Here is a 25,683-nt window from a genome sequence, read left to right as displayed (position 1 = left end):
TATTCCCTACAGACTTCTAAGCCGGTTGGCTACTCAGTCGGTCACATTTTCATGTGTCAAAGCAAAAACCATGTGTAGGAAGTTGGCTCTGTATGCACTATATCAAAGTAAGGAATAGTATGCACAGAGTCCAAGGGTTCCCCTTAGAGGTAAGATAGTGGCAAAAAGAGATAATACTAATGCTCTATTTTGTGGTAGTGTGGTCGAGCAGTAGGCTTATCAAAGGAGTAGTGTTAAGCATTTGTTGTACATACACACAGGCAATAAATGAGGAACACACACTCAGAGACAAATCCAGCCAACAGGTTTTGTTATAGAAAAATATATTTTCTTAGTTTATTTTAAGAACCACAGGTTCAAATTCTACATGTAATATCTCATTTGAAAGGTATTGCAGGTAAGTACTTTAGGACCTTTGAATAATTACAGTAGCATATATACTTTTTACATAAAACACAATAAGCTGTTTTAAAAGTGGACACAGTGCAATTTTCACAGTTCCTGGGGGAGGTAAAGTATTGTTAGGTTTCACAGGTAAGTAAGTCACTTACAGGTTTCAGTTTTTGGTCCAAGGTAGCCCACCATTGGGGGTTCAGAGCAACCCCAAAGTTACCACACCAGCTGCTCAGGGCTGGTCAGGTGCAGAGGTCAAAGAGGTGCCCAAAACACATAGGCTTCAATGGAGAGAAGGGGGTGCCCCGGTTCCAGTCTGCCAGCAGGTAAGTACCTGCGTCTTCGGAGGGCAGACCAGGGGGGTTTTGTAGGGCACCGGGGGGGACACAAGTCAGCACAAAAAGTACACCCTCAGCAGCGCGGGGGCGGCCGGGTGCAGTGTGCAAACACGCATCGGGTTTACAATGGTTTTCAATGAGAGATCAAGGGATCTCTTCAGCGTTGCAGGCAGGCAAGGGGGGGGCTCCTCGGGGTAGCCACCACCTGGGCAAGGGAGAGGGCCTCCTGGGGTCACTCCTGCACAGAAGTTCCGTTCCTTCAGGTGCTGGGGGCTGCGGGTGCATGGTCTTTTCCAGCCGCCGGGACTTTAGGTTCAGGCAGTCGCGGTCAGGGGGAGCCTTGGGATTCCCTCTGCAGGCGTCGCTGTGGGGGCTCAGGGGGGACAACTTTGGTTACTCACGGTCTCGGAGTCGCCGGAGGGTCCTCCCTGAGGTTCTCCACCAGTCGAGTCGGGGTCGCCGGGTGCAGTGTTGCAAGTCTCACGCTTCTTGCGGGGATTTGCAGGGGTCTTTAAATCTCTTCCTCTGTAACAAAGTTGCAGTTCTTTTGGAGCAGTGCCGCTGTCCTCGGGAGTTTCTTGTCTTTCTTGAAGCAGGGCAGTCCTCTGAGGATTCAGAGGTCGCTGGTCCTTTGGAAAGCGTCGCTGGAGCAGGTTTCTTTGGAAGGCAGGAGACAGGCCGGTAAGACTGGGGCCAGAGCAGTTGGTGTCTTCTGTTCTTCTTCTGCAGGGGTTTTCAGTTCAGCAGTCCTCTTCTTCTTGTAGTTTCAGGAATCTAATTTCCTAGGTTCAGGGGAGCCCTTAAATACTAAATTTAAGGGCGTGTTTAGGTCTGGGGGGTTAGTAGCCAATGGCTACTAGCCCTGAGGGTGGGTACACCCTCTTTGTGCCTCCTCCCAAGGGGAGGGGGTCACATTCCTATCCCTATTGGGGGAATCCTCCATCTGCAATATGGAGGATTTCTAAAAGTCAGAGTCACCTCAGCTCAGGACACCTTAGGGGCTGTCCTGACTGGCCAGTGACTCCTCCTTGTTTTTCTCATTATCTCCTCCTGGACTTGCCGCCAAAAGTGGGGGCTGTGTCCAGGAGGCAGGCATCTCCACTAGCTGGAGTGCCCTGGGGCATTGTAACATGAAGCTTGAGCCTTTGAAGCTCACTGCTAGGTGTTACAGTTCCTGCAGGGGGGAGGTGTGAAGCACCTACACCCAGAGCAGGCTTTGTTTCTGTCCTCAGAGAGCACAAAGGCTCTCACCGCATGGGGTCAGAAACTCGTCTCTCAGCAGCAGGCTGGCACAGACCAGTCAGTCCTGCACTGAACAATTGGGTAAAATACAGGGGGTATCTCTAAGATGCCCTCTGTGTGCATTTTTTTTATATTTTAGTTTAATAGTTTGATACTAAACTTCCCAGTATTCAGTGTAGCCATTATGGAGCTGTGGAGTTCGTTTTTGACAGACTCCCAGCCCATATATATACTCTTATGGCTACCCTGCACTTACAATGTCTAAGGTTTTGCTTAGACACTGTAGGGGCATAGTGCTCATGCACATATGCCCTCACCTGTGGTATAGGGCACCCTGCCTTAGGGCTGTAAGGCCTACTAGAGGGGTGACTTACCTATGCCACAGGCAGTGGGAGGTTGGCATGGCACCCTGAGGGGAGTGCCATGTCGACTTAGTCATTTTCTCCCCACCAGCACACACAAGCTGGCAAGCAGTGTGTCTGTGCTGAGTGAGGGGTCCCTAGGGTGGCATAAGACATGCTGCAGCCCTTAGAGACCTTCCCTGGCATCAGGGCCCTTGGTACCCGGGGTATCAGTTACAAGGGACTTACCTAGGTGCCAGGGTTGTGCCAATTGTGGAAACAATGGTACATTTTAGGTGAAAGAACACTGGTGCTAGGGCCTGGTTAGCAGGGTCCCAGCACACTTCTCATTCAAGTCAGCATCAGTATCAGGCAAAAAGTGGGGGGTAACTGCAACAGGGAGCCATTTCTTTACACCATGGCAGTCTGTGTTAGCCCCAACAAGTGCAGTAAAGGATGTTATTTAGAAACTTACTGAGCATCGAAAAGAATGATGGATGGAGTGCTGACAATGCAAACACTCTCCCCCAGTCACAGATCTGGGTTTAATCCATGTTTTTTGCTGCCCATGCCATTCCAGTTTGGACCCAGCCATATGCAAATCAGCCTTGACCATGTTCCCCATGGGAACAGTCCAGCCCGAAGTGCCAGGCCAGGTCTTCCCTGGACTGGAAACAAGCATCCTGGGACCGGTTTTGGGGTATCACCCCTCATCAGCCAGGCTAGCTTGAATCCAGTGGCATGGGAAGCACGGGACCCACCCACGTCTGGGCATACCCTTCCCACTTAGGGCGACATTAACAACACAAAAGAATGATGGACGGAGTGCTGACAATGCAAACACTCTCCCCCAGTCACAGATCTGGGTTTAATCCATCGTTTTTTTGCTGCCCATGCCATTCCAGTTTGGACCCAGCCATATGCAAATCAGCCTTGACCCTGTTGCCCATGGGAACAGTCCAGCCTGAACTGCCAGGCCAAGTCTTCCCTGGACTGGAAACAAGCATCCTGGGACCGGTTTCGGGGTTTCACCCCTCATCAGCCAGGCTAGCTTGAATCCAGTGGCATGGGAAGCACGGCTTTTACGTAACACGACAATTATGTCTGTGTATTTTGCTAACTGATAACAAGTTGGCAGGAAGGCGAAGTGCCGAAAACATGCTCTACTGCACATTTTTGGTGCATCGTCTGACGTGGCACAATCTCATTTCCAGTACAAGCGGGCTCTTTCACTTTGTTTTCGATCTTGGCAACGAAACCATTTCAAGATAACAGCTGCTTTAGACATAACGGAAATTCACAAAACAGGAAAGAAGATGGGGGCGGGACAAGGACGGAAAATAGAAAGCTGAACCTCTCCGGCGTGTTCCCAGGCCTGACTCTTTCCGCACGTCTCTTGTATTCCTCAGAAAACACAGCTTCGGAACGCGGAAATATGGCCTGCCAGACCGGCCTGGTGTGCACACAGAATCGCCGAATGATAGCTGTGGGGTCTACTGTTATTTTCTTAATTGGTGTAGCTGTACTCGCCTTCCTGCTCGTCAAAAACCACCACAAATCAATGCCACCGGAAAACTGGCATGGCAATGGGACCACTGAAAACCTGTACGAAATTTTTCTGGGAAGGTGCTATGAATACATCACAATGATAAACCCTGCCGCCGGGTGAGTACCATTGCAGCATCCGCGAGACTGACATGAGAGCAGAACACATTGGTCGCCGATGATGATGATGTCATCCTCTGATGCGTATGTCGATAACAGTAACGATAATAATACTTTATATAGTGAGCACCAGACCACTGTACTAATGACTAAGCACTGTAAGTAACTGGAGTTACTGCCACATATTTTAATGGCTTTAGCTGATGATATTTTAAGATCTATGGGCCACTTTATAAGAGCTGTGCGAAGGGGCAAAATATAGCGCAAATGGATCTTTGCACCGTGCTTGCTGCTTGCATACTACTTAATGGAGAAAAGATGCTAAATAGAGCCCATATTCAAATTCTGTGCACCAGGAAAAACTGGAGCAGATTGTATCTGCTTCTTTTTCACCACATTTTTCAAAGCAAATGAAACAAGCATAGTTGTCTGCACTTTCAAAATGAAATTGCAGATAGGTCAAAACTGATTGATGTGTTTCTTTTTATGAACGAATCAGAAATAGGGCAAAAGCAGTTGGCTTCGTTTTTATGACAGTTTTTTCAAACTCTTTTTTGTTGATAAAATCTGTGTTGCATGCATAGATTATTTAAAATCGAAAACGTGCTTCATATATCCTGTGTATTTGTTTCACAGGTGTTTTCTCTATTTTTGACCCAATGCAATACTATTTATGCCATCTGAACAGGAGCAAGATGTGTTTGTTTATTCTCTGATGCATAAGCAGTCAGTCCATAAGACTCTGATGCTCATTCAGGTGTTTGCAGTTTTTTCCAATGCCTCTCTGAGACCAAGTGGGAATGTCTTCTTGAGATTACTGATTTGGTGTCTTTAATCCATTGAAGGTAGCCACCAGTCACAGCCTTATATATATATGAATTAATGGAAAAAATGAAAAGTGAGAAACCATATTCGACAAAGCAAAATGAGGGAAAACCACTTTTAAGGAAAGGCAATTTTAAGGAAAACCAAATAAATCAAAAATTGAAGGAAACATTTAAAAAAATGATAATTTTAGGAAAAATCCAAAATGATATTTTACTTGTGTGGAATTTAGGACTAGTGATGGGTTTTTGCATTCACAGATGGATAATGTGTTTGGGGGTCCTGAGGAGATATGGGTGGAGATCAGGCATTAAAAGGGGATTTAGTGTTCAGGATTGGGTGGAGTTTGGGGTGGTGAGGGATTTAAGGATTGAGAGATGGGTGGAGTTTAAATGAAGAAAGGGATTTTAGGGTTCACGGATGGTAGAATATAAGTGTGGTAAGGGGTCATGGATGAGTAGTGTTTAAGAGCGGTAAGAGATTTTTTAGGGATAATGGATGAGTGGAGGTTAGGGGTGGTGAGGGTTTTATAGGATCTGGGCCGACTGGGGTTTAGGCATAGAAAGGGTTTTTTAAGGTTTAGGTATGGATGGAGATTAGGGTAGTGAGGGGTTTTAGGGTACAGGAATTGATGGGCTTATGGATGATGGGTGCAGTTTAGGGTTGAAAGATGGGTGTAGCTTAGGCGTGGTAAAAGTTTCAATGGACAGGGATGGGTGGTGTATGGGGATTGTAAGGGATCAGGAATGGATGGGGTGAGGGGTCAGCAAATTAAAAGCATCTGAGTTACTTCTTTGACACTGTAAAGGATATAAATGTGAAATAAAGTCTCTGAAGTAAAACACTGAAATAAATACCACAAACAAAACTTTCTAAAATTAAGACCTGCAACAACAGCATTTACATCTTTAAAAGTAAGGAAAATCAATTTCGAACAAAAATACCTCCCATTAATTGCTTTCCATGAAATGGTAAACACCATTCATTCTGATAATTTTCATTAAACAGTTTAGATTAAATGGTTTCTCAGTAATGGTATTCCACTAAATTGATTTTCTATGAAATTGCATGCAACCATCACAGCCGTGTGGCTGCAGAGCTGCTGCCAGTTAGGCTTTGCTTCTTGCAGATGTCTCTGCAGATAGCACACAGTTGCAATTCGGCCCATGCCTGATGGGCTGGAATGCTAGTCCGAGTGATTGCAAGTGGTCAGACTTATTGCAAGCATTCCTCCCATCAGAGTTTGTGTGTTTGATGCCACATTTACTCCTGGTACCAGACCAAGCGTGGAGGAAATGTCTGACCACTCCCTAACCAATTGGATAACATTTCCCTTGGGCGACCCTGGCCATTGCTGTAGAATTTCACATGATTCCCCTCGCTCCCTAAAACCAAATGCCATAACTTTCATTCCTCTGTGTCCACCCTAGTGATGTGGTCAGGAAAATGAGCAACCCTTCCTCTGTGGTCACTCAAAACCAGTTCTGGAGCCAGCTCCTGTCCCTCTGGGATTGTTGCCTGACTGACTAGAGGGGCAAAGGAGGGGCCAGGAGTTAGTTACATCTGTCTGTGACAGCGTAGGGCACTTTGAAGGTAAATATACTCATGGTAGAGCGCGGATGGTCATCCTGTCTGAGAAATATGACACCTCCCCACACCCATTGGCTTTGTCTTAGCCCTGGAAACAAGATCACACCTCATCAAAGGAATTATTCAGCTCCTGGATGACAGTTGCAGATTGTGTAAATGAGACTCCCAAAATTTTAGGCACAGAAAATGTAACTTTTTTAAAACCACCCTTTCTAAAATATTTATTACAAATCTACCTTCACCAGTGAATTTGCATTGTAATAAATATTTCAAAAAGTAGAAATGTGAACTTTGTAGGTTTCTCATAGCTGAAGGAAGCAATATTAAATGTAATATTGTATCCCAATGCTTTACCAGGGAACAGCCAATCCTGCTGCAAGGAAAATGTAATTTAGGGCTTTTTCAATGCAGGGACATGTTTCACATTAAACTTCTACATGTCTTACTTTTAAATATCATGCCTTCTGGTAGTAAAGCCTACTTAGGGGTGAGTTGTTAATATTTAAAAGGAGAGATTAGGTCTGTAAAAAATGATAATTTTGACAGGTCAAATTTGCAATTTGAACTTGCACAGCCAGGCTACACATGGCAGGCATGTAGTCAGGTTTGCACCGTCACTGTAGTGGACGGTACAATGGGTACTGAAGTCCATTCAAGGCAAACATCTGGGGATACACCATCAAACAATGGTCACTTCTAACAAGTACCTCTTGGAGAGTAAAAGAATAGGACAATGGAAAAAGGCAATATCAGCTCCTTTAAAGAGACCACTGTCACCAGTCCTCTTATACCTTAAACCAACCTATAGAGTAACACCTGAAAGGAACAAAATGGCATGACATGTAAAAAGGATATCCCTGTACTTCTAAGGAGACCACTGTCTCAAGTAGGCCCATACCACCTACCAATTTGATGGGGGTAACACCTGAAAGGAACAGACTAGCAATACTTGAAGTTCTTAAGAGGCTACTGTCAGCAGCAACAACCTCATGGAGGTAACAGCTTAATGCAAAAAAAAGTAGGCCATGGCATAAGGATATCCATTATCCATGTACTTTGAAGGAGATTGCTATCTCCTGGCCTCTCACGCAACCTATCAACCTTATTGGGACAACACCTGAAAGGAAAAAAAAACAGGGCACAACAAAGGGCTACCTCTGAGCTTCTAAAGAGGCTGCTGTTGCAAGTCCTCTCACATCAGAATTGGGTCTGACTGTGCCCACAACAGTCCATGATACAAATGAATTGATACATCCTGCTCTGCATATACTACAACACACACCTATGCTGTATCTGCTCATATCAGATACCACAAAGGTTCAGGATGCCAACGTTTGAACAGACAGTTTAAATAGAAGAGGACAGTAGGTCTTCACCAGTAACAAGAAACATGTTTATCCTGCAGCTGATAATACAATGATGCCACTACCTTTAGTGTAGGCCAATTTGGTGAGCTGGCTGTAGTGATGCTTTCTATGACAAGCATACCTGCCACACCCTTCCCGACCACAGTGCCCCACTATGTGTCATAATCATAACTACAGCAGACTTCAATGTACACAAAAGATTGTCATGGAAGTAAAGTACAAAAATACCTCATGGGCATTCATGCAGTGCTTAATTTGCTAAAATAAGTACCAGGGCTCTCATCAGGAGGTCACTGCGTTTTGCACCTCCCTTTGCCCCTGCTAGCGCTGTCAACAATTGTACCACTCCAACTACTAACCATTGCACTCCTACAAATGTGACAATTCAGACTAATGAAGGCCATTCAAAGCTGTAAGAATGGTTATAGGGCAGCTATTAGTCATTTTTATTGTATATTGAATTACCAAACAACTATTTTTTTTGCTCATCTCAAAATTGGACAAACAGCACTACCATGTGGTGGACTGTAATAAGTGCCTGTTTTGACATTTAGGGGGTCATTCTGACCCTGGCGGTAATTACCGCCATGGCGGAGGTCGGCGGTAGCACCGCCAACAGGCTGGCGGTGCACCGCTGGGCATTCTGACCGCGGCGGTTCAGCCGCGGCCAGAAACGGACTTCCCGCTGCGCCATGGGGATTCTGACACCCCCTACCGCCATCCTGTTCCTGGCGGGTCTCCCGCCAGGAACAGGATGGCGGTATGGGGTGCCGTGGGGCCCCTGGGGGCCCCTGCAGTGCCCATGCCAATGGCATGGGCACTGCAGGGCCCCCCGTAAGAGGGCCCCACAAAGAATTCCAGTGTCTGCTTTGCAGACAATGAAATTCGCGACGGGTGCAACTGCACCCGTCGCACCTTCCCACTCCGCCGGCTCCATTCTGAGCCGGCGTCCTCGTGGGAAGGGTGTTTCCCGCTGGGCTGGCAGGCGGACTTTCGGCGGTCGCCCGCCAGCCCTGTGGGAAACCCAGAATGACCGCCGCGGTCTTATGACCGCGGAGCGGTCTTTCGCCGTCCGCCGCGGTCAGAATCACCCCCTTAGTGTTGGAGCAGCCGAAACCACTGGCTCAAATTAAGCATTGTTTTCAGGACAGGGCTGCAAACAAGCAAACCTAAGCTGGGGGAATTAATGTCCCAAATTTAGAGATGTCTTCTCCCTGGCCTATGACCTGGTCAGAACACTGTCTGATTCCAAATTCCTTGTAAGTTGATAACAACACGATCACTATTGCCATCAATACTTCTATTAAAAGGCCCTGGCATAACCTGAATCTGCTGGAATTCAGCAGCCATAAATCAACCAACATCCCTCAGCTAGATTCCAATGTGGATTGTGCAGAATCTAAGATAAAGGCTAGGTTTACCTGGTCCCTTGACAATTTCATAACTGCTTTTCAGGTTTAGGCCAGAAGTAGGCCATCCACCCTCTGGTTCAGTGGAGAAGTGGTTGCAGAGAAAAAGCAATGCAAGGTGCTCGAATGTGCATGGAGAAAGTCTTACGAGATAGTGGCAAAAGCTCATGCAATTAAAGCGTACCACAAATCAATAAAGAAAACCCAAGCTAAGTTCCTTGTGAATAAAATTCTAAATACTAAATTTCCAGCAAAAGAAATCCTCTCTATGGTAAATAGCTGACTGAAACCAGTCACCACAGGGTCAGCTGAGCTTTCCACTGACCACAGCAACAATATAGCAGACGTTTTTTATGTTGAAAAGATGAACACCATCTATGCCCACTTTCTGCCCAAGGCATTAACCGATGCAGACGTCTGTCCTGGCTGGTCAGACGAGTCATGACCCGGCAAGAACTAAATGAATTAGCCACCCTTAATTTACTATGTGTTACCACTCTATGGGCCATATTTATAAGCCCCTAGCGCCACCTTGTGCCACACTAGCATCATTTTTATTTTTTTACTTTAATGTGGCCCAACGAGGCCAAAATCCTTGCACCATTTTTACTTAATGGTGCAATGCATGCATTGTGGCACTTTGTAACCCTTTGCAACCCTTTGCACTACATTATGCCTGCACCAGACTTAATATATGCAAAGGAGGCATTCCTCCATTGGGGGGTGGTGATTAAATGGCACAAGGAAATCGAACAGATTTTCTTGCACCATTTTGTATGGCACTTTTAATGCCTGATCGGAGCAGGCGTTAAAAGGGAGCTTCCATTATTTAGAATGGAAAATCTAACATTTTAGTGCTACTCCCACAGAGTACATCAATAGTTTCACACAGAATGACGCTATTGCTCACTACCATGTGCCAAGGTGTGCCGTATTTTAAATATGGTGCACACATGGTAGCCGTAGGGGGCGCTAAGGGGTGCAGGGAAAGTCTTGCTGCACTCAGTGCAGCACCACTTTCCATAAATCTGCCCCTATTTACTCTAGTGAAGTCTGGCTCTCCGGCTGATCCTCACAAACCTGTTACTGGTACAAAACTCCACGAGGTAATTCTCCCAGCTTTTCTAGAGGTCACTAATCTCTCTTTGTCTTTGGCTCTCTTTCTTTAAGTGTGGAAGCAGGCAAAAGTAGTTTACCTCTTGAAGAAAGTGTTTCTTGACTCTACTAGAGCCGAAAATTGCCACCCTATTTCCCTGCTCCCTTTCCTAGCTAAAGTCGTGGAAAAACATATCAATGATCTCCTGACTGAGCTTTTAGAGGTCAATCATATTCTGGACATACCCCAAAATGATTTCAGGTCCAATCACAGCTTTGAATCTGCTCTATGACCATGACAAAGATGCTTCGAAGAGCGGAAGATGATTGCGGCTCCTCGGCCCTTATCCTTCTGGACTTGAGCCCTGCCTTAGATACCATATCTCATAAGGTGCTTCTTCAACACCGCTACACAATAGGGATTGGCGGCAAGGCTCTATCTTGGTTTTCCCCCTTTCTTAGCAAGCACTCATTTCAGGTCATATCTCCTTTCTCATACTCGCTTTGACCCTTGGAGCACGGTTCCCCCAGGGTTCCTTGCTAAGCACTATCCTTTTTTAACATTCACGTCAGGTCTCTGGCAGAGATTCTGAAGCCCTTCAGGGTCTCCATAATATTGTATGCAGATGATACTCAACTTATTGTCTCTTTCTCTGCTAATGCTTCTAAAAACATTGTTATATTTCTGAAATGAATGCTCTCAGTGGCCAGCTAGACAAATATTAATTGTCTGAAACTTATCTCTAATAAAACTGAGATCCTGTTGTTTGAAAAGCACACCCAGACTCGGCGAGATCACTGGTGGCCGGAAGGCTTGGATTTCACCCCCCCCCCTCCATCACTCAAATCAATCATAGCAAAGCTAGGTAACTGGTTGGATGAATCCATTTTCTTTGAGACCCAAGTGAAAACTCTGGCAGGCATGTGTTTTGGCCTTCTGAGAGACCTTAAACCTATTATTGGTTTCTTCCAAACCGATATTAAACAGCTGATCATTCAATCCCTCATCCTGTCACACCTGGATTACTGCAACATCTTGATTCTTGGTGGTATGAAATTGATCTTAAAGAGGTTGACTTACAGTCGTGAACGCTGCTGCCATATTAGTGTTCTCCCTTCCTTAGTTCTGCTCCTGCTATGGGCTCATTCAGAAGCTCCATTGTTTGCCTATTGATAAGCCCATTCAATTTAAAGTTGTCATCACTGCCCACAATATTTTAAATGCTGCAGGAGCACCCATACTCTCAGAACTCACGGAACCCTACCTTCCTGCTCTTTGTTCAGCAGAACTAAATCTGGCAGTGATCCCTTGGTTCAAAAGAAATAAATTGGGAGGTCGCTCTTCCTGGGGTTTGGCTCCTGCTTTCTAGAACAGTATGTCTCCTGATCTATGGAACACGCAGAGTTATCTTTCTTTCAGGAAATAACCTAAACCTCGCAATTTGCAATCTAGGTCTCTTCACACCCTCGCTACCTCTCTTTGAAGCATAATGCTGGTCTATTGTGGTCAGCTTTGGAAAGCCGCATGGCCTGGGCAGCCATGTGCATTAATAATAACTTTAACATAACATATTAACATAACATAACAACATATGATCAATATATGTGGCCTATCCAAAATGATTTCTGTTCAGAACTTGTAGTATTGCCAGGAATCCTTTTTTGAAGGACCAATCCTGGACAGAGGAGAGTCTCTGCTTCCCAATGGTGCACCTTCTGCGTGTATGGTTCAATTTACTCCCTTTCATTTGCTCAGAAAGGCACCAAAAACTCTTCTGCCTGCTGTCTTTTCCTCACCCTGAAAGGAAGGACCAAATGGCAGGGCAGTGTATCTATCTGTTCCCATAAATTGAAGAAAGATTCTCCCAGGACTGTTAGGTTGAGTCAGGCCTGTGCCATGGTAAAAAAGGTCTGCATGCCTGGTCATCATTTCCTCTTCTTTCTCCACTGCCATTCTACACACATACATGGATGCAATTGTTTTAATAAAATGTATGTATTCTCATTGCGGTTATGTTTTAAAACATATATTTAGTTTTGGAGTTATGCTGCGTTCACACGATAAAGCCTTAGGAAGCACCACTTCCATTAACAGAAAGTCGAGAGTAATCTTATATATTTTTCATGTTTACTTTGTACTTGACTCATGACAATAAACTTTAAGATTCAAAACATAAGACCTTAAAAAGAATTGCAAAATCTATGGAATTCTATTTAATTTTTAATACCTGCTTTGGAAGTATATCTATGATCTAAAGACGATATAGGGGGAATTTTGAAAGAAAATATTATCAGAACAATGAACAAATCAGTCTATTATCTGAGGGTCAGAATATTGTTCACAAAACATCTCCTGACACAAAAAATGTGTTCTAAATATTGTTTATAAATGTGTTTCCCATCAGGTCTAGAATGTCTAATATTAATTCCAATGGGGCAAACATTTTCCAAATGGTATTTCTGTTGGACAATATTTTGCTAACAATACTTAGGTATAATAATATTCTGTCAATTGGCTTTTTGGTTTATGTTACAGAAAAATGCCTTTACCCAGTGCATCAACTGTAGGTATTTAGACTGTCTGGGTGAAATTGGCACACCTTTAAATGCATGAGCACAGGGAGCAATATCCGGAGTGTAGTAAGATAATATTTATGAATTCAGTTACAGGCATATCATAAAATGATAGCGTATTAAATCATGCCTCAACACCCCACCCTGTAGTGGATCCTATTTAGTTTTATTGGGTCTTAAGAGGTCAGCTTAGCATTTTGGCTTGTGGGCATGCCTATACCCCAGTCAACTTGTGACTTTTACTCTACATAGCTTGCTCTGTTTTAGTCCATTTATTTTATTATTTCTTGTAAGATGGATGCCATTGTTTATAGTTAGAGAAATGTTTTGATTTACATTATCAGTGCCAAGTGATGTATGTAGGTATTCACATCATGTCCCTTTCTCACGTGTGGCAGGAAAATAATGTACACTTTTTGGGAATTGTTTACATAATTGCCTCCACAAGTATGCCTCCTTATCAATTGTTTGGGAGACAAGGTTATCAGAGGGATTCTTTCGGGATGCCATCTATGACATCTATGAGGCTCTTCACCTTGCTGCAGGACTCAGCTTTTGTGTCGCCACAGATTCTGACATTATCCCAAGGATGGACATAGTACCGGCAGATTAGGGTTATTATACCTAGCTCTCATTAGGTTCGGGAATAAGTTCTCTTTGCTAGGGATTTTGCATTTTATGTTTATTGCAAGATGGTGGGGGTCTTTGTATTCACAATTCTCATCTTCACAATGATGCTTCTTTTATTGTTTGTTATCCTACTCATTGCAGCTCATGCATTTTACCATACATTGCAGTCTTTTCAATAAACCTATTGAAAACTTTCCCATATCTCCTTCATTTCATGTGTGTGACTGAGACTTGTTGCTAACGAGAGAAAAGAGTAATCTTCATTCCACCACGACTCCCCTGAGATGTCACAATCTAGAGTCCATGCGTAAGACAGCCAGAAACCACCCTTTACTGTTTGGCTTTTTGGTGAGGTACTGCTTGTGAGCCGGGAGGGTTGGGCCGACAGTTGGGGCTTGTTGTAGGATTGGCTTAGTCGCCTAAAAACAAAAGTGCTGTCACCCGAAAACCAGCAGTCTCGCTTAGGAGTAAGAGTCCAACTATGACATGGCGTCACCAATGATGGTGTTTTGGTACTAATTTAGGGATACTCACACACAGCAGCTACCCTAAGTATCATTCTCAGCTGAACAGGGAGCACCTAACTAGGCTGTAGGCTGTTCAAGCTTGAACTCTTAAAAGGATTATTCCTCATTTGGCGTTCCATCCATGTTCCCAATACTCAATATGACTAAAGTCATAGACATTCCAGAAAATGTTAGACACACATTAATACAACATCTAATAGCCCATGGCTTAACAGATGAGGGCAGGAATGTCACATTTATAGTCTAAGCTCATGAAGCTTACTAAACAGAAACACTCTGTTCTTGGATCTCCTTTCCAGAGGAAGATGAGGCAACATATAAATTTCACACATACAAAATAGCAAATGGACCGCAGCAGTAGCAATCACATCAGCATGTAGAGATACCCCTTTCCTATCAAGAACATCAAAATTGGTTATTGGCGTCCCACCACATGTAATACAACCTGTGAGATTATGTCCTTTAAGCAATAACGGAACAACGTGGCCCATGTTTGCCACATACACACCACATCCTGGCGTACGGGCACTGCAAATAGATGACATCCATACACTTTACAATGAGCTAGTACAAGTTTACAGACTGTTAGTCAAATGAGCTATGCAGACTTTGAACACCGTCCCAGCATGGGCTGCATTAGCTGGTCACCAATTGGCTGTTACTGGGATTAACCCTCAAATAATAATTTCTCTCATGGGCACAGCACCCACAGAACATGAGAAGATTCCGTTCTGGATAGCACACAAATCTAACCTGCTGGAAGCAGTGTTTCCCCACATGGGACCCCAAGATAAACATAGAATTCTCACAATGTGCTTGCCATTCAGAATTGTTCCCTCAGTGGATGGCTGCATCATGTGGGGTACAGTCTTTGCTGCAATTTGCACTACCACACATGGTACCCCGACACTTGTCAACTTACCGGAAGTGTAAAAAATTCAAAATAGGCACAGGGCTGCTCCAGGCCTAGATTTGTGGATGAAACTGATGTGTGACTTCAACACAGTCTCCTCAATAATACTAAGTAACATTAAAGGGGAAGCAGTAGCTTTGGCTATATACCATGCGGCTTTGGGAGATTCCACAGTTGGAACAGGAGCACAAAACGACGGTTCTAAACAAGACCAAGAGGGTTCTAAAAAACACTGGGATAAACACAAACAAAATAAAGACAAGCAAAGTCAGAGAGCAGACCCTCCACATCCTGAGAGCTCTGAAAGGAGATATAATCTCAGAAATTGAGAAACTTTAAAGGCTCCTGACAGATATACTGATTCACATCCCTCTTGTTCCTTTCAGGACACATCAGATAGATGTAGTGAGAGAGTGGGCCGGTCAGAGCAACGATCTGACTACATGAAACAGAAGAAAGACTTACAGCAGTCTTCAGCCAATAAAGAAGACAAATCCCCACAAAAAAACCCACAATTTAAAAAGACAAAGGTGGCAGCGATTTCAATTAAGCATGTCAGCAAACTTGAGTACATTGCTGAAGAACAAGACGTGGGCAGTGACCCTACTGAACAGCACAGCATAAGTCATGATATGTTGCCAAAGTCTTAAAGGTCATCTGCATGTGACAGCAACTAACAATTTTCTTGCAGTCAAGACTACAGACGGGTGTTCTCCCACCCAATTGTTTATGATTTAAATATCCAAATTGAGGGAGACATAGAGTGCACCATTAGTGTAATTTTTTGCGGATGAACTTAATTGTGATATCTTATTGGCAGAAAAAGACTGGTCACCTGAACACATCCGTAAGCTCCCACATGGGGAAGATGTAATTTTGCATTCTTTCTCGAGTTTTGTTCTGGAAGTGGAACCACGTAGGTTGGGATAAAGAACCCCTCCTACCATGTAATACCTATCAAATCAACACTCCAGCCTCAGCCCCATTATCATATTAAACATGAGGCTTTAGCTCCAGTGAGGAAGACCCTTTCTCAGGTTAAGTTCCCAGGAGTAATAGAGCCCTTTGTCTCTGCAATGAATAACCCATTATTACTCACTGCAAAACCAGACTGTTCATATAGACTAGGCTTAGATTACAGTCACTTAAACAATTACATATGCCCATATGCAATAGAAAATGCACACAGCACCGCACTAATTAACAACATAGTACATAAAAAACGTAGAGTTTGAAAGTTGGGACCTAAGTGAATTCTCATTTGGATCACAGAAACACTTCTGTTGTTTGTTCCAGGGCTATTGGAACATCCCAGGGTTGTTTTCAGCCCTGTAACATCAATATTGTATGATATTGATCTCGAGGTGTTGTCCTATGTGGATGACATCTATCTCACAGATGACCTCAGTGTTCATCTTGCCAGGGTCAATCGGATCATTCCAGGATTCGCAGCCTTGGCTACAAATTAAGTTTCAAGAAAAACAAAATAGCCATTCTCAGTGTATTGTTCCTGGGATGCAAACTATCAAATGAGGGCAAAAGTCTGGCCCCACACTTTTTAGAAAAATGTGTGCAATTTCAACCACCAAACACTATCAAGAAATTGCAGACTTTACTTGGTTGCTTCAAATTTGGCAGAACTTACATTCTTGATTATGCACAAAGCATAAAACCACTCTATGATTTAATTTGCCCAGATTTCTCAAGTAGACACTGGACAGTTGAACAAACGTCCATCCTTAGAGGATTGTAGCAAGACACGCCAGAAGAAAAAACACTTACACACACGTGATAACAAAACAAATTTGTTCATCAGAATAATTGTTGGTGCCATTGGGTTCACTTTCGTCACCTTTTATGAGGGTGACATGGTGCCCATAGCATATGAATCACATTTATATTCCAATGCAGAATAATACTTTGCATCCACAGAAAAAATTCTAACTTCTGTCCAGATGACTGCTATCAAGGAGAGACTACTTGCCCAAGGGAAATGCATTATTCTCATTACCCTGATGCCAGCCTTAGAGGCTCTCATCAAAGCAAGTGTTCCTAACTCTATGGCATTATATCCACATTGGTTACAATGGGCAACTTCCCTGACTGGCAGTGATGTTGACTATGTCTTTGACCCAAAACTTCAAGCACAAGAATTTCTCCAATACGAACACGAGCACCCCGCACCTCTTAACATCATGCCACTTGACAGCTACCACACTGTCATATACACGGACGGTTCAGCACAACCAGCTGTAGGTACAAAATATCAATATTCAGCCATCTGGATAGCCATGAGCGGAGTGATGAAGGATGATTATTCCACGCTCAAAATACTTACACACAGACCTTGTGGAACTGCAGAGCACAGTTGGCTGAGCTAAAAGCTCTTATCTTATCACTGGAAAATACCGATCCAAGACACCTCACATTGATTGTGTGTGATTCATATTACTGTGTCCAGTCCTACAATGATTATCGCAATCATTGGCGGATGAATGGGTTCAGAGATTCAAAGGGGATAACCATAAAACACAGAACTCTATTGGTGAGGGTGGCTGATCTTAAGATAAGCTACCAGACGCTCATTTAGTACATACATTGGGCCACCAACATGTAGCAGTACACGTTATTGGAAACACTTTGGCCGATGAAGCGGCCAAATCTGCAGTAGCCATGGCTTTGGTTGCTGCAGTCACTCGTTCTCACACAAGATTGGATAATAAAATTCAGGCAGCCGGGAAAGCCTCGGCTGAGGGCACGCCTCTTCCAAAAGCATACCCTACTAAATATTCATACCATATCAATGTACAGAATGTTACCTTTGCAGCAATTCCTGGGGTTGGAGATCAAGTGATCCCAAACTAAGACCAGAGATTAGATCTCATCAAAGCAGTGCATGAGGATGTCACATTTTCTCAGGCTGGTGCTGCAGCCACAATATGGTGGTCGGGTCTAAGTAAACAGACCCAGCAATATGTCCTTTGCTGTGACATTTGCCAGCAAATAAAGGGCTCAAACATCAAATGCTTCCTGCAGACATCCCTCTTAGATTCCAACAGGTCATAATGTGTGTACCTGGACAATCATGGTCCCTTACAACCTGCTGGTGCATACAAATACATCTTAGTCGCTGTTGAATCTTGTTCTGGATTTCTGTGGGTATGGCCACAGTGGTTGGCTGACACTCAAACTGTTATAAAAGACATGCTGGTCTTTATCGATACATATGCGGTTGAAGCATTCCACTCAGACCAGGGCCCTGATTTTGCCTCAAGGGCATTCAAGAACACCATGAGGATTATGGGTGTTGAACTCTATTACTCTTCTCCATATCATCCCAAGGATAATTCTGTTGTGGAGAGGAGGACTCATGACCAAAAGCTGTCCTTAACAGCTAGAGTATTAGGTTCAGGATGCAGTTGGCCTGGAGGGTTGGGCCGACAGTTGCAAATTTGCTGTAGGATTGGCTTAGTCGCCTACAAACAAAAGTTCCCTTCATCCCTAATTTTGCAGTTTTGCATAGGAGCAAGAGTCCTACTACGACAACCCAACATTACCCTACCTCACCCCACCAAGAGGTCCAGATCACTTCATCTCAGCTCTGAGTTGCTGTATTGTCTCCATCACACTCCAGATAGGCGTGGGATACGCAATGGTAGCATTCCATTTACATCACAGCATGAGAGAAGTATCCTCATAGATAAGAGGTTATTAGAGGTTAAGTTAGATATAAGAGGTTAAGCCAGATTCCAATGTTATCGCTCAAATACTTGAAGCCTAGCATACTCCTGTGGGGTGTAGTGCTTCAATGATTTAGAATTTGGCAGAGTTGGTACTCTGCAGCAACTGCAACAGATTACACTCTCCCCAAACTCTAAATCCACCTGCCTGATTTAGTGGTGGGCAGACCAAGAGTATGTTGACAATGGAGCCTTATCCAGCTCCATTACCTAAGTACCCCTCAAATGGCCTGATGGCATGATGGAGTATGGGACATTGGAAGTATGCCATCTTACAGTTTGCCCTAAGTAGAGTTAGCAGTCAGATGGCTTTTATTTGTATCCCTCTCTACCAGGTAAAGACTGGTGAGGAGGGAAAGTAAAAATAAAAAAATTCCCCCCTTCCACCTGAACACACACGTTATGGGAGAAAACTCTCATGGTGTTAGGACAATTGTTTTCTAAACCGACTGGGTATATATCCCTCAGTCTGAAGCCAGTGGCTAACCACCAGATTAACAATTGTGTTAAAAAAACAGTTGCTTATTATTCAAACAAAACTAACATACGGGAACTGTATGAGTCATTTTGATTTGATTTGGTTCCATTATTTAGATGTCATTCAGTGAGCATATCAGATATGTGGGCACAGGGGTGTCATGTAGCCAAGCAGCAGTAAAGCAAGTGATAGTAAATAACAGTCAATAATGGAGGGACATAAACACTTGGGTCGAAAATAATGTCAAGACATGTTGGCATCACCCGACAAACCATAGTTAGTATATCTTTCAGCTGAGTTACTGCTCGTTTGGAATCTTGAATGCTGGCACCACATTCAAGCAGGGCATTTAACATGATCCCATGTACACCCTTAAGACTTACTGCTATACTACTGTAGAGTGTTATGGTGTAGTTATTTCTTCAGCTTCTTCAAAGGCTCCACTTTACTTCTTGTCAGCCCTTCTGTCCAATCTCTTCTCTTTAGCTGGACTAGATCTGGTACTATTAGGCTAAAGGTAAGACTTGCCATGCCATTGACCTTTGACCACAACATAGAAGAGACTTCTGAAATCTTGCAGCCATTATCAAATTCAAAGTAGCAATCTCACCCAACACTCCAGTACTGCATATTTCCTTCTATTGTTGATCTAGTTCAGGTTGTTTGCCTACTTGCTGACCTGTGTTACACTGACAATTATCCTGTCCTTTTTCTGACATTTCTACATACGTTTGCTGTTTCACCTACCTTACAATATCAACTATGAATTTCTAACGGGCATGAAAAATATAACACACATTACATTTGTCTGCTACTCTGCTAGTAATATCAAAGCATTAGGAAGAAAGTTTTACTCATGTATTGGGTTCTTTCATCTACATGACTTAGAAAAGTCACTTTTGCATTTCTAATTTGTATTCTGATTTTTATTCTTATTCTATGTTGTTATGATGATGATGATTATTATTATTATTATTATTATTGATGCCATGACTGTAAGAGTAATCGATTAGTTTAGAGAACTGCTGAGGGAAATCTATTTTCTTTATTTTTGTTGAAGATGTTAATTGTCTAGCAGACAAAAGAGTGAGCGAATATGGCTAGTAGGATGGGGTTTGTTGATCGATTGAATTCTTACCATTGTATCTATTTTTCAGAATGCCCAGTCATTAAAATAATAATCTACTTTTAATTTCTTTAACTTAAAGTGCATTTCATACTGCTATATTATGTACATTCTATCAAAATAAATGATTCTGATATTTAATTTGAATATGAACCTAACCATAATAAATAGCCATGAATCAGTGAAATGTAAGGTGTGTACATACACAGAGTTTTAAAGGATTTGTTAGATGTCCCTTTGTAAATGTAAGGCAAAGACACAGAAGTACTTAAGTTATTCACACCTGCAGTTATATTGTTCTTACTTTATGGTTTATATTTACATCTTCATAAGATGATTGTCTTGGGAGACGAAGACAAAGCGAATCAAAGAAGCAAAGTTGTGTGTGGATGCTGCAGGACTGATTGGTAGAGGGACTTCTGAAGAAACTAAGGGCTTTATTTAGAGTGTGATTCTGGAAAATGTTTAAAGAAGTTATTTTGAATAGGAGAAGAGGCAATTAGAAAGTCTATTCATGTACATCTAATGAGAATGGTGGTCCACAATAAGCGGCCTATATATTACATCAATGGTAAACAATAAACAAGAAAATCGGTGTTCCACAAAACAATAATATGTGTTGACGCACACAATGCCTAGTGGGAATTCAATTGTAGTTCAGGCAAACTGCAATATTGCAAACGTGTTACAGAGTAACAAATTACAACATAGAGGCATCAGTTAAATTGGGCGTTGACCTTTTGACTCATGATATATTAATTTGTTGAAAACCGGGTCTTCCTGAGGCTAATACATAGTGGATACACCTTTCATTAATACTAGATGAGACTGAGGGCCTCATTATGAGTGTGGCGGTCTTATGACCGCCACATTCACGGTGGTGATCTGACCCCCACATAACAACCCTGGTGGTCCAACCACCAGGGAACTGCTAGCTCCGCCAGGATCTTGGATCAGGGCTGTCTGGCAGTGGTGAAGATCCTAATCTGCCAGTGCAGCGCTCCGAGCAGCTGGGTCCTGCAGATTACAACCTCATTCTTGCCAGTTTTTTCATGGTGTAACAACACTGTTGCAGACAGTGAACATTGCGAGGGTGCTGGCGCACCCTGCTGACCACAGCATTGCCGCTGGCTCGATTGTGAAGGCAGCGTCCACCCTGTCAGGAGTTTAGCAGATGAAGTTTTCTGTCCGCCAAACTCGAAATGAGGCCCAAAATAGGCAAAGTGAATCGCCAAATGAAGGTGCCAGAGGCTGCCCAACAGTTATCAAGTAGTGGGGTATGGGATTACAAGGAATAGAGGCTAATGAATTAGTCAAAGTGTAAATCCTATCCAGGCATAAAAACTCTTCAATAGTCAACCATGCGGAGAAGAACTGGAGCCCAGTTATTTTTTTCAAAATTACCAGTTATGAAAATAGTGTGTACTTAATTTCATTACCTTTAAAAGTATTTGTTTCTGATCTATAGTTTATAGTCTGATGAAATAACTGGATTCTGATAGTTGACTGGTATATGCATCAATCGTAATGTATAGGGATGTGAACTCTCAAATATTTGTTAGTTGATCCTTTGTAAATGTACAATTAAAACATAGCACTACTTATGTTGTTCACAATTTCAGCTATATATTTCTTACTGCACACTTTTATATTTACAGCTTCTTAAGATGATACCTTCAGTAATAGAATAGGAAAATCCAATATACAAGCTTGTGTGCAAAATCGAGCTTCCTTTTGAGGTCGAGTGTAGCGTTTGACGTGTTGTATATTTTTTAAGTATACTTATACTGTGGGTTCCAGTGATTTCATTTATTGGCTCCACTGTCATTCAAAAATCTGTGCTTGCTAGTGGTCAGTTCGGCCTCTTTGTCCTGCCTTTTTCTCTTTGGGAGCATCATAAACCACTGTATAATTACGCTATGTCCTGTTTATCTCTTATGAAGGGGACTTTTTCTTTCCGTATTGACCTGTTTGTCTTACCCTGTGGGTGTATAATCAGTCCCTCCTCCCCTCCAGCTCCCCCTGTACACATAAACCAACAGCAGTGGGGGGGCTTTTCCAGGGCCAGCTCGCTCTCTTCCTCTTGTTATTTTTAGTCTGTGTGGCAAGAAAAGTCCAGTCAGTAATTTACAACGCTAAGAGCTCTAACTCGAGCAAACACAAGACTATTGTTTTCCAAATACTTGTCTTTTTTTTCACAGCGCTTGCGATCTCGCTTGGCAGAAGTCGAGCTCTTTGTATGACATCAACCCTGTTACATAGTTAATTGCACTTTTGCCGGTTCCGTACATAATTGCACTTTTGCCGATAGGTTTCACTACGAGTAAACTGTAGCAGAGCAATCGCGCTATTTTTTTCCATTTAATGTGGCAAGAAAAATCCAGTTGTTTTGTTGCTGTTAAACACATTCCCTCAAGGAATCAATTTGGCGGTCTGGCCCGTAGCCCTTTGTTCGTTATCTAGTTGCCATCTTTTGTCAATGTGAACTTAGCAACCCCTAACTCCAGATAAAGTGCTTCTAAACACATTCTGCTCCAGTTCAAACTTCTTTGAGAAAAACCTCCCATGCATCTGCATTCTTTCCAGGATACTTTTATTTTAATTAATTAATGGAAAAACGAACAAATTCCCTTTTAAAAAAACATGGTGCATTTTATTGGATTTGCTGGTTCGGGTGATATTTAATAATTTATTTCCCGGCCCCGCTCAATCGCACAGGATCACCACCAGTCCACCAGCACTACAGTCTCGCTGCTCGTTCGATCCGTTATGGCGGCTTGTGTGTTAAGAAGGCCCAAGCAGAAGAAGATGGATTGTCAACGCCGTATTCTTTCACCTCAACTGAAAGCCCCAGGTTCCAAAAACAGGCACTAACCCAGCCGCTCCCCCTCCTGATGCTGAAGGGGTAATGAAGGGTGTCTCTGCAGGCCTGTATCAGGCAAGAGATCTAAGGGTCCCCTCGCCTTCCGCCCTCCAAGTCACCGTAGTTTCCCAGATCGCCTCGTCATCTAGGGCGACCTGGGTTGACGAGCTCTACAAGTTTAGTCACCTCCAGCCCAGAAGCGCCACATCCAACTCTCACCGCCAGGTAGGTCGCCGCTCACTCCATGCCCCGGTAAAGCCTGATGTCTACTCTCGACTCCCTCGTAGCATAGGGAATCTCCACAAGGGGCCAGGCGTTTCCGGGCCGGCCCGAGCAGCGTCCGTAGGCGAGGCCTCACTCCTCAGCTCCCGAGAAGGGAGCTTGTTCCGCCGACCAGCGGGCTCGGCACACCCCCTGCTGGCCTCCTCCAGCTCGAGAGGGGCCAGCATTCAGGTAGACATCACCGTGGCCTCCAGACTGCTCCCCGAGCACCGTGGAATGGAGGATAAGCGGGGTGCCACCGCGGAGCGCTACAAACTTGCACCCGTCATCTTGACTGGCAAGCCACGCCCCCTTCACCGGAAAGTTCTTCATGACCTACACCATGGCGTGTTTTTTACGAACATTCTACTATGAACTCTCTTACCCAAGCAAGACACCCCTGGTCCTGCAGCACTTGACTAGAGCACCAGAGTACCGCAGATATTTCCCCAGAAAACCATCCTAAAACCTGCAGGATTGCAAAAATTATGTATTATTATACCCTTGAATACCCTTTGTCTGTTGTGGGCATGGCCTCATCCATCCATAGCCAGAAATCTGCCTAGTTACACAGAGCCTACATCAACATTGTTACAACGCTTGCATAGGGGCCTTTGCCACATCACTTACAATTACATTGAACCTAATGTTAGTATTCCGCATTCACTACAGAGCACACTCTTATAAAACATATGGTATCAACATATGACTGCTGTGGGCGCCCAGACATCCGCCAGACCGTCTGTTGGCTGCTACCACATGCCATAGGTGCAGATAGTCTTTATCTGTCCCAGGAGGTAGCTTCAGAGAAAGTAAAATGTCTCATTCAACTGTACCTTTGTAGAATCAGGTCCAAAACACAACCCAGTAGGGTAGAATCTTGATATAAGACCAATACCACCACACTGTATCTTTACAATGAGCCTAGAGATATTCAAACCGAGCTAGACAGGGTGCGCAGGCGGGACACTGTAGGGGAGGACACTGTTTGGCCCCAAGACTTTCCAGAAAAGAGGTTCATGAAGGTAGCAAAACCACTGCATCAGTGCACAAACACATCCGCTCCTGCCTCAGTCTGTAGTCCCAGGGTGGCCCTTAGCATGTCTGGGGCAGCCTTTTTTAATAAAAATTGGACCCCAGACATGAAGTTTCTTTGTAGGGCCATCCACCTCAATGGTAGGGGACACAAGTCTCATAGGGGAGGGTTAAATGCCAGCATAGATACCCATGCCATGAAATCTGGGATACTGAAATAGATGGGTGCACATGGTTGGAAGGGAAGGGGCAACCCCTAATTGTATAGAAACTTACACTGTATTCATTATGTTTCAGAGGCAAAGGGACAGTTCCTCTCATCACAAAAGAAAATTGTGAAGGAATACTGCACATACCAGACATGCACTGGGGCACCTCTATGCTGATGGACTACCACTCCCTGTCTGAGGTGTTTCAACATGTGTTACAGAAGAAAATAACTCTGTTGCATCAGGTTCAAAAGAAAATAACTGCTGATTATTTTGGTTGGGCTCAGTGCAAGGACAATCCAGAAGAATTCAGACTATTCACTGATACTAAAGTAAATGCGGGAGGGTCCAAATCCTTCTTCACACTACAGACACAAGTGAATGGCTGCTGGTTGCATATAATCAGGTGGAAAATGCTGAAAATGATAAATAGTACTGAGCTCGGCCTAACCGCTATCAAGGAAAAACTAAGAGCCATCCACCTCATGGTAATACAACATCTGTTTGTGTTGGACTTGATGACTGTGATGGAAGGTGGACATTGGGACACTGAGTTTCATCGTCCAAGCACTGCATCATCTACAAGCTGAAATGAAGGAGGAGGGAGGTGCCCCTGAGCAGGACTGGTTATTTGATTGGTTTTCTTTGTTCCCTTAGTGGGTAATCAGACTGTGCATGTCATTGCTGCCTATTCTCATTCCTGTGCTGTTTTTGTGTTTTTTCCTACAAATGGGGGTTTCCTGCTGTAAAGGCACTGTCCTCAAATTAAGGAGAGTACAAGTAGGTAGGGAAATGGTCATACATACAACAGAAACACATCAAACCTCAAATAATGTGACTATCATGAAATATGGGGTGGATGAAGTCGTTGAAACTTCAACTAGAGAGGGAACTGTTGATATGCATAAAAACAATGTCAGTGTATGTCATGATATGTGCCAGCATAATAACGAGGTCGATTTGTTATTGCACTCAACATGACCTCCCCATAAACCACAAAACAGAAGTACGTGGTCAGGCAGACCCTGCGACCCAGGCCTGAAGCAACTGATTGACAGATCA

At 43.6% G+C, this 25,683-nt stretch overlaps 1 protein-coding gene across 1 annotated transcript in view; it reads left to right on the top strand.

Moving 5' to 3' along the window:
• The first annotated feature begins 3,579 nt into the window (after nt 1-3,579).
• The window catches only part of LOC138248718 (ADP-ribosyl cyclase/cyclic ADP-ribose hydrolase 1-like), a 367,725-nt gene continuing 345,621 nt past the window's right edge, over nt 3,580-25,683 (top strand). The window contains exon 1 of the mRNA XM_069202573.1: nt 3,580-3,979. Within this exon, the coding sequence (XP_069058674.1) occupies nt 3,750-3,979 (230 nt within the window). The 5' untranslated portion in view covers nt 3,580-3,749. The remainder of the gene's footprint in view (nt 3,980-25,683) is intronic.

The sequence above is a fragment of the Pleurodeles waltl genome, chromosome 1_2 (genome assembly GCF_031143425.1).
Source record: "Pleurodeles waltl isolate 20211129_DDA chromosome 1_2, aPleWal1.hap1.20221129, whole genome shotgun sequence".
Classification (NCBI taxonomy): domain Eukaryota; kingdom Metazoa; phylum Chordata; class Amphibia; order Caudata; family Salamandridae; genus Pleurodeles; species Pleurodeles waltl.
This window is presented reverse-complemented; position numbering and strand designations above follow the sequence as displayed.